The sequence below is a fragment of the Coturnix japonica genome, chromosome 7 (genome assembly GCF_054131305.1).
Source record: "Coturnix japonica strain WE chromosome 7, WE-NBRP24, whole genome shotgun sequence".
NCBI classification, from domain to species: domain Eukaryota; kingdom Metazoa; phylum Chordata; class Aves; order Galliformes; family Phasianidae; genus Coturnix; species Coturnix japonica.
The window spans coordinates 8,930,550-8,945,450 of NC_140669.1; the positions used below are offsets into that span (position 1 = coordinate 8,930,550).

Consider the following 14,901-nt stretch of genomic DNA (forward strand, 5'->3'; position numbering starts at 1 on the left):
ACATGAGCAGGGTCCCCACACTTGTCCCCCAAACCCCACCACCCCCACCCCCTGGACCTGTCCACGATGCTGTAGAGGATTTCCTTGCCGGCACAGTTCTCACAGATGAGCACCAAGTAGCGAGGGGTGATGTACGCCTCGTGTAGGGCCATGATCCGCTCGTGGTGCAGCGCCTTCAGGATCTCGTACTCCTGCAGCACACTCTGCTTCCTCTCTGCCTCATAGGGCACAATCTTGGCCATGAAGAGCTTTCCTGTGGCGTTCTCCTTGCACAGCCGAATTACCCCAAAGCGGCCCCTGAGCACAGGGTGATGATGCTCAGCCCCCTGAGCAGGATGCTCCAGGGGCATCCAGGGGCAGCACCCCATCCCTCACTTCCTCACCTCGCTTTCTCATCCAGGAAGGTGTATGGCTTCTGTGGGACACCCTGCCGCAGTGCTGTGCCATCTGGAGCCCTGCTGTCACGCGAGGGCTCCTTGGAAGACGGGGTTGAGGCAGGCACCTCCTGGGCAGGGGACGAGGTGGGCGGCATAGAGACGAAGGACGTGACCATGTAGGGGGGCATCTTCCTGGTGGGTGCAGTGTTGGGGGCGGTGGATGCCGAGGGGGCAGGGGAAGGTTTGGATGGAGAGGGTGCCCGAGGTTGGGGGGACACCCGTGTGGGCGAGGTGGGAGCAGATGTGTCCGTGGGAGCAGCAGTGGTGCCTGTGTGGGGCATGGCAGCAGTCTGAGGGGCAGTGAACACCAGCTCTGGGGGCTCACAGACAGTGATGTTGGGTGGGAGCTTGGGGTCTGGCTGTGCCCCCTCAGGGACACCTGGCTGCAGTGGCTGCTCAGGCTTCTGCAGCACTGCCTTGTGCTTGCGGGGCGGTGTGGTTGGGGGCAGCGCTGGGGCCGGGGGCTCCAACTGTGCCTGGGGTGTCTGGGTTGACCGGCTGGAAGCCGCCTTGTCGGGGACGGGGACAGCAGTGTTCTTGGCTGGAGCAGCACGGGAGTCTGCAGGGAGGGAGGAGAGCCATGAGCTGAGTTGGGGTGTATGTATCCAGGAGCAGGGTGCAAGCAGCATCCCACTGTCTAATGCCCTGGAGGAAGAGCCTGCAAAGCACCCTGCTGCTGCAGCCTCATTCAACACTATGGGCACTGCCCCATGGGAATGGCTGGCTTACCTGTTCCTTCCAGGTGCACTTTGCCTGATACGGTGCTGTAAGGCCCCTGCCCAGCCTTATTGACACAGGCCACTCGGAACTTGGCAGCGCTGCCAGGGGGCAGCTCTGTCACGTTGAAGTAGCAGTCAGTGATACCCGTGCTGACCAACTTCCACTCGTGTTCCCCTGCCGGCATGGAGGCATGGTGAGGTTCAGGCTGCACCCTGTCCCACTTTCCCAGGCCCCCAGCACCCATCCATGCAAGGGTGAGGGTTGTAGCCCAGCTGAGGGTGCTCGCAAGCAGAGTGGGGGTGGCCACGTTTCACTGGCCACGTACCCTCTAGCCTGTGCTCCAGCGTGTAGGTGCAGGGGGCTTTGCTCTCTGCGGGCTTCCACAGCACCAGCACCGTGTTCTTGTACTTCTGAGCGATCTCTGGGGTGCCTGGCCGCCCAGGGAGCCCTGACGGGGGACACAGAAGTAGGCAGGCTGGGTACCTGGCCAGCAGCAGGGTGTGTGGGCTTGGACACACAGGGAACTGCAGCAGCCTGTCCCCCTTGAAAGCTCCAAGTAGGGATGGGCAGAGCAAGGATCCAGTCCCCAGCCCTGTGGCTGTCTCACCGTGTTAGCAGCAGTGCCTGAGCATGCATCCCTCCTGCCAGAGCCAGCCTCGAGCAGCCCAAACAAACAATCCCCCAGCAGCTGGCATGTGTTCTATCCCTGTGGGGCAGCACCTCTGTCCCCTGAGATCCCCCCACCCCCGTGTCCTTACGTGCCACAGCCAGTGTGCAGGAGCTGATGGCTGTGCCCAGGGTGTTGGCGGCTGCACACTCATATAGCCCCGCATCCTTCCTGGAGACCTTGGAGATGGTGAGCATCTGGCGGCCGTCCTTGCAAGAGATGATGTTCAGCACATTGTCCGGCTGCAGTGACCGCTTATCTGCAAAGGGGAGCAGAGGAAAGCAATGCTACAGCTGCTCCCTGGGCACCCACCCACTTGGGCCGTCCTGGCATCAGCAGCCCCACCTTTCATCCAGACAATTCTGGGGGTTGGGCAGCCGGCGGGCAGGCAGCAAAGGGTCAGAGCATCACCCTCCAGGAGCACCTGGTCCTTCAGCTTGATGTGAAAAATAGGGGGGAAATCTGGAGAGCAGAGGGCATGGTGAGGACAGGGTGCCAGGCGATGACCCATGTGCCCTATATCCCGCTCGTGCCTACCTGACTCGCTGGGTGCATGCTGCCGCCCAGCTGCAGAGCCATCCTCCCGCAGCAGGCTGGAGGGGATGCTGGGCTGTGAGGACATCTTCTCCTTCTTCGTTCGGGAGAGCCCCCAGCGCTCCCAGCGCGATCGCTTCTGTCCCTCACCTGCGGGGAATTGGGGAGTGAGGGTGGCTAGGACCGATTCCTGGGGACTTACCGGGGAGGCAGCTCGGCCCCAGGGTGCTCCCAGCTCCCTGCTCACCTTTGGCAGAGGCGGTGGAGCGGGTGCTGCCCTCCGAGCGCAGGGACTCGGAGGACGGTGCCGGTGCCGGCGGTGGTCCCACCTGGTCCTGCGCCACGACGCCCACCCGTCTCAGGCTGTCCCCCTCCGAGATGGAGCGGCGCAGCAGGGACGGCCGCTGCTGACCCAGCTCCCCCGGCCCCTCGTCCTCGGGCCGCTCGTCCGACAGGCTGCGGAGCCGCGAGGACACCCGCTCCATAGTGGCGCTGATCTTCCGCCGCACCGCTACTACCGGCGACTCCCCGCCACCCCCCGGCTCCGACTTGAGGCTCTCCGAGTCCCTGCGCTCCTTGGAGCTGCCCAAGCCCAGGCTCCAGGAGAAGCGGCGCCCGCGGGTCGGAGTGTCACCGCCACCTTCCTCCCCTTTGCTCTTCCTCCTCTCGGGGGGTGGAGTGCGCTTGAGGAGCACAGACATCCTGCGGAGGAAGCCGCTGTCCTTCTCCACCTCGTGCAGGTCCTGCACTGACTTGGACTTCTCCAAGCCGGCGGGCTGGCTCCGGCGCAGCTCCAGGGGCACGCCGGCCGGTGTGGGCCGGTAAATGCCGTCGTCGCGGGCCGACGGGCTGGCCAAGTGCCGGTCCTCAGAGCGGGAGCGAGTCAGGAGCTTCAGCCCACGGCTGAGGGATGACTCGCGGCTCCGCTTGAATTTGGCCTCGAAGACCTCCTCGGAGTCAATGTCCTGGATGAGCAGGGAGCTGGATGAGCCGGTGGGCTGTGCTTCCTTCTTCTCCTCTGGTGCTGGTGCCGGTGCAGGGGGCTCAGCAGGGGCAGCGGGCTGGGGTGCTTCCTTGGTGGCCGGCTCCCCCTGCCACGTGGCTCCCATCGCCTGCATCACCTCCGCGTAGGAGGACTTAGTGGTGCGAGCCCCAGGGGCCAAAGGCTGCTGCGGGGTGGCTGTTCTGGGCCTGGCAGCCCCTACCCCAGGCGTCCCTGTGGCTCTAGTGGCTTCAGCCTTGGTGGGCACCTTCTCCTCCATTGGCTTCTTCCCCACAGTGCTGGCTCGGGCCTGAGGCTGGACCCGCTCCTCTGGGCTGGGCTTCCTCTCCTGGGCAGCCTTGGCCACAGGGGGCTGTGGTACAATGGCCTCCGGCACCTGGGGCCGTGCCTCGGTGAGTGCTGAGAGTGATGGGAACTCCTTGAGCCTCTGAGCCTCAGTGTGGGCCATTGGGATCTCCAGGGGTGCACCGGAGCGGCGGTGCCGGACAACAGGCTCAGCATCACCATGGCTGAAGGAGCTGCTCTTCTGCAGAACGCGCTCAGGGGGCATCAGGTGGGGAGAGGCGGCCTCGCTGGACGCTGCCCGCACCAGCCGTGGCACTGAGGGTGCCAGCTGCTCCATGCGGGGCGGCCACTGCCCCTTCTTGCTGGGGCCGACCCCTAGCGTCTCCAGGAGCGGACCCCGCAGGCCACTGACCTTGCCATCGGTGGTGCTGCCCCGCAGCAGGCGCTGCCGCATCAGCTCCAGGCGCTGGGCATGCTCGTCCTCGACTCCCCGACGCCGCGGCAGCTCCATGGAGGCTGCCTTGGCCAGGGCACGTCGAGGCTCCCGGCCCACCTCAGCCCCCTCTTCAAGGCCTGGGGGCCGGCTCAGCAGGGCACTGTCAGCCGAGCTGCCCCGCTTCAGCTCACCCCGCCGGGTGCTCTCCGGGGACTCCAGGCTGGAGCCCTTCCTCATGGCTTTGCGGGGATACTCGAGCCGCTTCTGGGCCTCGGGGGCCTCCTCATCGGAGGAGCTGGGTGCCTCCACTTCTGCACACTGCCGCCGCGGCCCTGGGGCCCTCGGCCTCTTCCCCAGGGCTACTACAGCCTTTCCTGTGGCCTCGCTCTGCCACTCCATGGCGGAGCCGTCCCCTGGCACAGCCACCTCCTGCCGCAGGCCCTCAGCTGGCCCTGGCATCTCGTCATCCGTGGGGATCTCATTGAGGGACATGCGGGAGCCAGAGAACTCCACCTGGTGCGGCATGGGGATGAAGGGCAGTTCGTCCAGGTCATCCGAGTCTGAGGAGGACGAGAGGGCTGGAGACTCCTTGAGGTGTCGAGGCACAGCGATGGAGAGGTGGTTGGAGGTGTCCTCCAGCAGCTCTGGGATCGGCCGCAGCACCATGTTGCACTTGTAGCTGATCTGTGAGCGCTGCAGCCCACGGACAGGACTGGGTCAGGCTCAGGCAGGCAGCACAGCACCATGCGTGGCATCAGCCAGGCTGGTACAAATTGCCCTCTTCCCACCTCAGCTCCTAACCCCACCTGCCATTTCCGACGGGAGAGGAAGAGCTTCAGGTGGTCGGTGCTGATGACCTTCCCCTTTGCCAGTGTCTGCAGGGAGAGGGGACAGCCAAGTCACTTAGACCCTACAGCAAGCCCTGAGCAACACTACAGCCCCCAGGTGCTGCTCTGTGCTGGGACTCACCTTGAACCAGGGGTGCTCCAGAGTCTGCTCCGCATTGGGTCTCCTGTGAAGCAGCAGAGCCAGGTGAGATATGCATCCTGCCAGCTCCTCACCCAGCTTCTCCACCCCCATGGGGCCCATGGCCGTGCCCCAGGAGGGGATGGGCTCCACAGCACTCACAGCCTGTCATTGACCAGCACTTTGATGACGAAGCCCTTGGCCTCCCGAGTGAGCCCCTGGAACATCCTTTCCTCAAAAGCCACGTTGTAGTTGCGGATGTTCATCAGCGTCGTCTTGTCGTTCTCACCCACAAAGGGGGAAATCCCAGTGAGGCTGTGAGAAGGGAACACTGTCACTGGGATGCGGGAAACAGCTTGGCATGTCCTGGGGACTGAGGGCTGCCCCAGTGCCATGGCAGGAGCAGCCAGAGAGGAGGTGAGGAGCACAGAAAGGGAACGGAATGGGGGTCCCTTCTGTGGGGACACTCTGGGGCACTTACCACAGGTAGGCGATGACCCCCACAGGCCTGTGGAGAGGAGAGCAGGGTCACCACACAGCACCAGTCCCTCAGCACAGTGGGGATGCCAGGTCTACCCGGCTGCCCTTACCAGACATCGGTCACACTGGAGACGGGGCTCTGGTTGACGATCTCGGGCCCCACAAACTCGGGGGTGCCGTACTTGCAGTACTGCGGCTCATCAGGCGTCAGCTCCTGCGCGTTGCCGAAGTCGCAGATCCGGACCTGCTCACTGCTTGAATCTGCCATCAGGAGGTTTTCTGGCTACAGGAGAGTGCAGGGCAGGAGGGAGCTTGGCAGGAGGCTCCCACTGGGGAGAGGCACAGCAAGGCACAGGGGCTGTTCCCTCTGCAGGGACCCAGGGAACACTCACTTTGATGTCCAGGTGCAGGACTTGGTGCTGGTGAAGGTAGCAGATCCCTTCCAGGATCTGCCGCATGTAGGAGCGGACCTGCAAGGGAGCAGAGGTGGGGTGGCACCAGGCAGCAGTGGGCCCGATGAGGTTGGCGGATGCCACCTCCTTTTGGCACAAAACAATGAGCATCATCTGGTATCCCAGCCATCATCTCCCTGCCCACTTCACCCACCTCAGACTCGCACACTGAGGGCTTCCTCGCCATCCTGTCCAGCAGCTCATCCTCAGCACAGCTGGGAATAGTCAAGGATCACAGGGAGCGCTGTGCCCGTGCCCTCCTCCCACCTTGCTCCCCTGCACTCACTCGGCCTTCCAGCCCCCCCCTGGCCCCCACACCACGCCCCTGGAGGATACAGCTCCATCACCATGATGACTGCATTCTTCTTCTCAAAGGCGTCGTGAAAGAAGACGATGCGCTCATGGTCAAGCTGTGAGAGGATGTGCAGCTCCCGGCGTGCTGACTGCTTGGCCTTGGTCCTGCCAGGGACGAACTTGGCAGCAAAGTCCAGGCGGCTGCTCTTCTCTGTCACTCTCCGCAGGTAGGAGAAAGCCCCCCTGCAATGTGCCAGTGGGATGAGGGGGTGGGGAGGGAAGACCTCCCCATTGCTGAGAAGCTGGGGTAGGCACTTGTACCCGTAGGGAGATGCCCCAGGACCATCACTGGAGGATGACGACTGTCCTCAGAGGATCTCCTGGCCCCGTACCTCCCGATCTCCTCGTGTACATCATAGTAGTCAGTCAGGCGTCGTGCCTTGTGCAGCGCATCTTCCTCCATGGTGGCATCGGCTGCAGGCTGGGCTGGAGGAAGGAGAGGTGTTGTTAGGGTTGAGCAAGGGGCAGGGGGCAGGCCTTGCAATGCAGGGCCAAGGGGACCTGGCTGGCTGTACCTGCGTGCACCACCAGCTCAGCCTTGCAGGAGACCTCTCCCGCCAGGTTTCTGGCCGTGCAGGTGTACACCCCACTGTCGGGCTCAGCAGCACCCAGCACCACCAGGGAGCACTCGTTGTCCTCATAAACAAAGCTCAGGTGGCTGCTCTCCTCCAGAAGTTCCCCATCCTGGGGGTTTAGCAGATGTCAGGAGACCCATGCCACCCCCCCACCAGCTCCCACCCCCAGCACCTGCAGCACGCTGTGTCATCTGGGGAGAGCACAAACCCAAAGCCCCAGCACAAGGAGCCCGAAACAGGGAGGGGAGCAGCAGCTGTGGGTCTGTTGGGCTGTGGGTCAGGGCAAGGTACTGGGGTCCCATCCCACCTTGTACCACATGATGTCCGGCAGCGGTTTGCCCTCCACCACCACGGCAAAGCGGGGTGTCTCCCCTTCCTGGGCATCAATGTCCTCCATGATGGACTCAAAGCGCGGTGCCTCTGCCAAGAGATGGGGCATGGGACACCACAGGGCAATGCCACACCAACACAGTCAGAACAGGGCGCCATGGGGCCATAACACACGAACACACTGAGAACGGGGCACCATGAGGCAGTGCCACTCAAAGGACGTGGACGTGCGTGGGACAGAGTGGGGCTGCATCTCCCTTTTATAGATGGATGTGAGGTGCTGAGGGGCAGCGCTAGCCATGACACTGGTGTGGGTTATTGTGGAGCTTCCCTCATGGCTCTTGGCTATGGAGCAGTGTGTGTCATACACGGATAAGGGGCACCATGCAGCAGTGCTATTAATAGCACGTGGCCAAGGGGCACCAAGGGCCATGGCACAGTGCCACCCATCGGGGTAGCGTCACCCATGGCACAGTGCCACCCCATGCACATGATCATGGGGCATGCGGGATGCCTCTATTCAAATCAGATAAGACACCAGACATGCATGCATAGCTTTCAGCCCCATGAGGCACCGCCACCCGGTAGGACAGTATCCCCACAGCATGTGAGTACAGATCATGGATGAGCATTGCCATGCAATGGGGCAGTGCCCGCTATGGCACGCAGCCATGGCGCACCCTGAAGGCAGTGCTACCCTGTGGGAGGATGCCACCCCCACAGCAGAGGGGCACAGCCCCCCGGCACGGGGGCACCTACCTGCGAGGTGGAGGCGGAGGGTGCAGCGGGCAGTGCCGTGGCGGTTGCTCACCTCGCAGGCCAGCGGCCCTGCAGCCCCCCGACCCACGCGCAGCAGCCGCAGGCAGTGCTGGTCATCATCCGGCATCGTCACCTCGCACGTGCCCTCCTGCTCCCCCAGCACCTGCCCGCCCCTGCGGGCACACACCATCAGCTCTGCATGTCACCATTGGGTGTATGCCCTGAGGAACACCTAGAGCGCGTCCTACCTCTTCCAGGTGACGGTGGCCTCCACGTGGTTGATGGTGATGGTGATGGAGGCTGGTTGGCCCTCCACCACGTACACTACATCAGGCTTGTCCAGGATGACTGGAGCCTCATCCAGATAGGGACCTGCCACACATTTTGTCACCACACCTCCCAGGTCACATACACAGCCCTGGGCTTGCAGCCACCCATCCTGTCCCTTCAGCCCAGCACCCTGCTGTGCACTCACCCCGATCCAGGAGCTTCACAGGCCCCACCAGTGGGGAGGGCTTGCTGTTGGTCTTGGGGGTTGCAGTGATGACACGGAAGAGGTACTGGGCCCCCTTGGTGAGCCCATGCACTGTGTAGGTAGTGTCCCGCAGGCCAGACACCAACACCATCCACTGTGTCATGCCCAGCACTTGCATTTGTACCACGTAGGTCACCGAGCTGGGGTCTGCACGGGGACAGGGTCAATGCAGAGCCCACTTTACTGTACACAGCAATGCCCACTGCCTGCCCCTCACCTATGGCCGTGTCCAGCCACCTGGGCTTGTTCCACGTCAGCGTGATGGCTCTGCCAGTCACCGAGGCCACTGTGGGGGGCCCATCCGGGGGGGTTGGCACCACATCTGCAGGAGAGAGTTGGGGAGTGGGGTGAGCCTCCAGGAGTCCCCAGACAGCACCAACTCCCCAGCAACCTGCACTGCCCTGTGGTCCCATCTGCTGTCACCTTGCTAAAGGGATGCTGAGTCCCACATATAGGGCACAGGAGTAGCGGCCCCCGGTGGTGAGCTTACTTACCTGTGACATAGAGGTGTGCATAGCATGTGGCCTTCCCTACTTTGTTGGCAATAACACTTTTATAGACGCCAGCATGCGTGTGGCTGACGGCTCTGAACACCAAGCGATGCACGTCCTTATCTGCAGGGATGGATGCAAGAGCACATCAGTGCAGTGCAGAGCTCCCTTTCTGGGCAGTGTTGTGCCCAGAAGGAGGTGGCTCTGGCCAAGGGAAGAGCAGCAGGTAACCCTACATTGCATCATCTTGCGATCGTCGGTGCTGTCAATGCGTGAGCCATTGTGAAACCAGGTGATGGATGGGTAGGGCATCCCAGCCACCTGGCATTCCAGCACCGCCTCCTTGGACTCCACCACCTCCAGGTTGTGCAGTGGCTTCAGGAAGTCAGGCATGGTGAAGCACTCTGCCTCGGTCTCCGCCTGTTCTGGTTCCTCTGGGATGGATGGCATCTTCTCCAGCTTGGAGCTGTGGGCACCCATGATGAGCACAGCGTGCCCAGCCTGGCCCCAGCAGCATAGAGTTGCCTGGCAGATCTCATGGGCACCAAGTAGGGGACACCATCTTACATCTGGGAGGCAGCGGATGGCCGTGGCTCCTCCACATAGAGCTCGGCAGAGCACTCCACGTGGCCATGGGTGTTCCTAGCAGACACCATGTACTGCCCCTCATCCTCACTGCTCACATGCACGATGACCAGTGAGTGCAGCCCCCCGTCCCGCTGGATGCGCACGTTCTCCCCTTCCTGCACCATCTGGCCTGTGTGGAGACATGAGTATGGATGGCATCAGCAGCCCCAGCACAGCCCTCTGTGTCCCTGGCCCCGTGCCTCTGATGCTCCAAGAGCAGGGCTGGGTTTCCTTTAGGGCTGCAAACCCCATGGGATGAGGGCCGTAGGATAGAGGCCATGGCACAGGGGTTACCAAAGTGGCTCCAGGTGACCGTCGGTGCAGGGGTCCCGCTGACCATGCAGTCAAAGCGTGCCGTCCGTCCTTCCACCACGTCCACATCCTCCAGTTTGCGGGTGAAGAGCGGCTGCACAGAGGGTTTCACTGTCAGCCGGGCACTGCAGGTCAACTCATCTGCAAATAGAGCATGGGGGGGGGTGAGCCCCTCATGGCCAGAAGCAGAACTGAACACATGGGGCAGGGCACAGCATGTCACTCCATGGGGGGTGTGGGGATCAGAGTGCATGTGCATAGCATCCAGGCACAGGGCTTGGGCTCTGTTGGCTGAGTGCCTCTTCCCTCTCCTCAGACAATAGAGGTGTTGTCTGCTAGGTGTAGTGGGAGGGTGCACTGTCCTGGGGCAGGGGGTTACCATTGGGATTGCAAGTGCAAAGCTCAAGATGAGGATGGTTGAAGCTGGGACTTACTGATGGGGTGTCTACTCACCCCAGGAGGGGAACAGAGACACTTGTCCCTCTATGGTGAAGGAGAGACATAGGTTGTGTGCAGGGGGAAGTGCAGAGGGCACAGGCCAGGGCAGCTGGGAGTGTGCAGTGGTTCCTGACACCAGTGGCATCTTTGGAAAAGAGGGCAGGCCACCCTGGCCCCTGCCAAATGCCCCCATCTCTGAGCTGGGCTAGCAGGGACATGTCAGTAACAGGACCCCATAGGCTCTGGAACCTGGGGATAGGAGCATGTTCCTGATGCATGGTACAGCCATGACACAAACATCTCCCAGTGCCTGGGAGCTGCACGCCTACTGGACAGGGCTGAGTGGGGTGGGCTGCAGGCTCAGGATCACTGACTGGTGCCCTTTTATGTGGCACTAAAGCCCATGAAGTTGTGCAGCACCAGCTGCAGGAGGCACAAATCGCTCTCTATCCCCCCACTCCCTCTGGCACTCAGCCACACCAAGGCCGGATCCCAAGCAATACCCCCAGGGACTGCATGCCCACCACTTACCCTTGGCCGTGCTGAGCTTGCAGGTGTAGATGCCGCTGTCGTCCTCATGCACGGAGGTGAGCAGCAGCTTGCACTTGCGCCCATCAAAATGCATCTTGCATTTGAGCAGGGCGGGTTGGAGCAGCCGGCCTCGTGACAGCCAGTCCACATCCATGTCTGGCGGGCCAGCCACCAGGCACTCAAAGAGTGCCAGCTCCCCCGCCCCGACCACCACGTCCTGCAGGGGAACCACCACAGCCAGGGACTGGCACTCGGGCCGAGCTGCCCGGGAAGGGGGGAGAGAGAGAGAGAAAGAGAGACGCATCTCAGCAACTGAAAAGCAATCATGGGGGGTGGCGAGGAGGGAGCCGTGCAGGGTGGGGGCATGCGGGGAAGGGGCCCCGATGGGCAGAGAGCGGGATGCAGGCAAAGGGATGCAGCGGGGAGGAGGTGAGGGCGAGATGTGGAAAGCGGAGCTGAGCCGGGGTGGGTGGCAGAGGGAAGGCAACGGGGGGTGAGGGGAAGTGTCCGTGCCAGGAACACACCACACAGCGCTTTACCAAACAGATTTTATTAGAGCTACAAAAAGGGTCACGGCCTCGCAGCCCACATCCCGCCAAGCCCCCCCACCCTGGGGAGAAGAGACCCAAAGCCGGGGCTGCTTCTGTGGCTGGAACTAGGCAGACCCTAGGGTCACAGCCCCAGCATGGGGGTCCCCGAGTCCCTTATCCCCCAGGCTCTGTGGTGGAAGCCATTGCACCATGTTCCCTTTCGTATGGCCCTAGCTGGCACTGAGCAGCCACGGGGCCAAGCTCCCTGCTCCCTTCCCCTGAGCAGTGAGGAGAGGAGCAGCAGGACACACAGACACAGACACACGGATGGAGCAAGACATGAGACAGCATTGGGCAGCCGCCCTAGCCCGGCTGAGGGGGTGCCTGGCACTACTGACCGCCCCCCGCCTGCTGCTCGGCCCCGGTGACACGGTGCCCAGCCACCCCACGTGCCCCACACCCGCCGTCGAGGGCCCGCGCATCCCCGCAGTGTATCCAGGACGAGGCGGCGGATGGAGCAGAAGGTAATAATGCAAGGTGAGGTCCACTGCCTAAGAGGTGTCCAACTAAGAGCCCCCGTGGCTCTGAGAGATGAACCCCCTTATCGTACTCCCCCTGCGTACAGACAAAAACCGCAGTCAGCAAGCAGAAGGGTTAGTGCAGCGGAGACGGGGCCGGCACACACGCACATGCCAACACGCAACGCTGCGTGCCACAGACATGGAGCACGGCAGGGGGACTGGTGCCTCAGCCAACACCCATCCATTCGCTGGGTGCGTGCCTGGCTCCCATGGCCACTCCTGTGCTGCCACTCTTTGCTGGGAGTGGGGGCCTGGCAGGACACAAGCAGTGCAGCAAAGGCTGGGGTGGGATTGGGACAGCCCAGGGACTCAGGCAGCCATCAGCAGGGAAGGCTGGGAGGAGCAGGGCACACAAAGCAAAGGGCAAGAGAAAGACAGCATCACTCATCCCCTTCCTGCAAGTCCCTTGGTCCCACGCCACTCCCCTGTTGCACACACATATTAGGGCTCCTAGGAGGATGCTGGAGCCCACAGCAGGGTTGGGGAGGAGCAGCCCAGCCCCAGGTACCCAAGTACTGTGGGAGCTGCTCTGAGCTGGGAGCAGCTTGCAGGCAGGGAAGGAAGGAGCTGTGTGCATGGTGGAGGGCCATGTCCCCTGCAAGGCCACCAAGGCCAGGAGCCCTTTCTGCACAGCCAGGGCCAGCGTCCAGCCCCAGTATGGGGACAAGGGGACATAGTGTAAAGCTACTCTGGTGGAGCAGCAGCCTCTGGGTCAGGCTGGGGATGTTGGCACAGCTGGGCAGCAGGACCCACTATTGTGGGGCTGCACATTTGGACTGGGCAGTGGGGCAGCGTGCCTCCTTCTGCAGGGCCAGCCTCTGCAGCAGTGTGACCACTCCATGTCCCCTCCCTGCCACCCTACCAGGCAATGCGCTTCCTGCACTGGGCTCACGCCCACCTGCTCTGCAGCAGGGAAGGGCAAGAAGCAGCACCACCGAGAAGGGGTCTGCAGCGGCCCCTTCCCCACACAGCTCATGCAGGGTGCTGGAACTGGCCAGCCCCATGGGGACATGGGGACACCCTCGGGGAGCTTTACCTCTGACCTCCAGTTTGGCCTCGCACTGCTTGGTGCCATACTCGTTGACAGCCTTGCAGGTGTAGAAGCCGGTGTCAGTGCGCTCAGCTGCCAGGATGTGCAGTGTGTACAGACCCCGGGCCCCCTCTGTCTCCTCTGCATGGTGACGGCGGCCGTACTTCACGGGCTGCCGGTTCCGCAGCCTGCTCAGGGACATGGGCAGAGAGGCATTGTCACAGCTGGCCCCATACAAAGCCCCATTCTCCTCAGTTTCAACCAAGACCAAGACCAGAGCTCCTCTCCTTGGTGCTACCCTGAGCTGGCAGGCCCCAAATGGGAACATCCCCATGCCTGCCCCCTTCCCTGCCCTACTGTGACCCAGTGAGCTCCAGGACTTACCAGTAAATGATGGGCTTGGGCTCTCCACGGACGCGGACACTCATGCTGACATCTTGTCCCTCCAGCACCGACTGGTCCAATAGGGCCACCTGAGGAAGAGGAGGTCAGGAAGCAGCTGGCACCCATCACCCTGGGACCGCGTGTCCCTGACACCACCCCGAGGACCACCTGTACCCCATCACAGGGGCAGCCCTAGAGCACCACAGGGCACAGCTCCTCCTCTGCCAGGTCCCGGGGGGGCTCTCAGCTCACCTCAAAGGTGGGTGCAGCCTTGAAGCTGCTCTCCGAAGAGCTGTGGGCAGCTCCATGCTCCGCTCTGGGCTGCAGTTTCATGGCTGGTCTGTGCTGCGGGGTTCCGGACTCGGGGAACTCTTCCAGTGGGCTCAGGTACTCCTCGTCTGAGGTGATGGGGCTGACCTGGCCCAGAGGGGGGGCCAGGTTCCCATGCCGCTCCACGGCGGGGGCTAGCAGGAGAGGGTAGGTAAGGAGCTGGCAGCACACAGAGCCGGGCAGGAGGCTATGGGACCCCTCCCCACCATCGTGTGCCTGGAGATGCCCGGGGATGCCCACCCTATGCTGCATCCCGCCAGGAGCAGCACGGTAGCCGGCAGCGAAGGGGTGCCGGGCTGCGCGGGGGGTGGGTGCGAAACACGCCCCGGGGCCGATAAGGGGACGCGATATCCCGCAAGGCGACAGCGGGGCTCAAGTGGCTCTTACGCAGCAGGCCGCGCTCCCATCCTTAAGCCGCCCGGATTCCGGGAATGGCTGCCCCTGCCTCGAGCCGGCAGAAGGCTGAAGGTGACATTGGCAGCTGCGCTTCCCTCGCAGCCCGGACGGCCGCTCCCGGGGTCCGAGCTCGGTATCGCGGCGAGCACGCGTGGGCAGCGGGTCCGGCGTGGGGGGAGCGTGGGGCCGGGATGGGGGTGAGATGTGTGCGGGGCCGGGGGCGAGCGTGCTGCCGGCAGAGCGCTGCCCGAGGTGGGGGTGCTGGCCCTACTCCAGCCCGGCCGTGTCACCCCCCACCACCCCCCCGGCCTGCGGATCCCCTTACGGAGCTGCCGAAGCGGGAAAGCGGGCGGGCTGCCCGGCGACGGCTCGGCCCCCCTGCCCCCTCGTTGCCCCCGTGAAGCGGCAGCGGGGCGGATAGCTGCGGGGGTCCCGACCCCCGACGCCCGTCGGTCCCGCACGGCTCCCCTCAGCCCCTCCGCCCGCAGCCCTCCGGTGCCCCTCGCACTCACCGGGGGGGACGCGGCCCCCTCCCTGAGCGGGACCGAACCGCGGGAGCGCCGCTGCCGTTGCCGGGTCCGGGGCCGATGCGGCGGCTCCGGGCGCACATCCAGCCCGGAGCGCTGAGCCCTCCCCGGCCGAGCGCCGCCCTGGCCCCGCGCCGCCGGCCGGCCCCCGGGGCTGGGCCTGAAGCGGGGGAGGGCCCAGCGACGGGCCG

General features: G+C 63.6%; 1 protein-coding gene across 9 annotated transcripts in view; it reads right to left on the reverse strand.

Moving 5' to 3' along the window:
• Positions 1-14,901, reverse strand: part of SPEG (striated muscle enriched protein kinase) — a 30,794-nt gene that overhangs the window by 2,236 nt on the left and 13,657 nt on the right. For 8 of the 9 annotated variants that reach the window (XM_015869132.3, XM_085553056.1, XM_085553054.1 and 5 more), the window contains 31 exons: positions 13,710-13,921; positions 13,458-13,546; positions 13,080-13,261; positions 10,933-11,193; positions 9,946-10,104; positions 9,592-9,781; positions 9,261-9,490; positions 9,028-9,147; positions 8,751-8,855; positions 8,474-8,680; positions 8,247-8,370; positions 7,999-8,171; positions 7,217-7,329; positions 6,850-7,018; positions 6,667-6,760; positions 6,317-6,517; positions 6,135-6,195; positions 5,921-5,998; positions 5,639-5,811; positions 5,530-5,556; positions 5,211-5,363; positions 5,052-5,094; positions 4,889-4,957; positions 2,606-4,775; positions 2,362-2,508; positions 2,170-2,286; positions 1,916-2,083; positions 1,483-1,605; positions 1,167-1,331; positions 384-996; positions 58-297 (listed from right to left, as the gene is read on the reverse strand). In XM_015869132.3, the coding sequence (XP_015724618.1) occupies positions 58-297; positions 384-996; positions 1,167-1,331; positions 1,483-1,605; positions 1,916-2,083; positions 2,170-2,286; positions 2,362-2,508; positions 2,606-4,775; positions 4,889-4,957; positions 5,052-5,094; positions 5,211-5,363; positions 5,530-5,556; positions 5,639-5,811; positions 5,921-5,998; positions 6,135-6,195; positions 6,317-6,517; positions 6,667-6,760; positions 6,850-7,018; positions 7,217-7,329; positions 7,999-8,171; positions 8,247-8,370; positions 8,474-8,680; positions 8,751-8,855; positions 9,028-9,147; positions 9,261-9,490; positions 9,592-9,781; positions 9,946-10,104; positions 10,933-11,193; positions 13,080-13,261; positions 13,458-13,546; positions 13,710-13,921 (6,976 nt within the window). The remainder of the gene's footprint in view (positions 1-57; positions 298-383; positions 997-1,166; positions 1,332-1,482; positions 1,606-1,915; positions 2,084-2,169; positions 2,287-2,361; positions 2,509-2,605; positions 4,776-4,888; positions 4,958-5,051; positions 5,095-5,210; positions 5,364-5,529; positions 5,557-5,638; positions 5,812-5,920; positions 5,999-6,134; positions 6,196-6,316; positions 6,518-6,666; positions 6,761-6,849; positions 7,019-7,216; positions 7,330-7,998; positions 8,172-8,246; positions 8,371-8,473; positions 8,681-8,750; positions 8,856-9,027; positions 9,148-9,260; positions 9,491-9,591; positions 9,782-9,945; positions 10,105-10,932; positions 11,194-13,079; positions 13,262-13,457; positions 13,547-13,709; positions 13,922-14,901) is intronic. The other variant, XM_085553055.1, reaches the window with a different exon arrangement.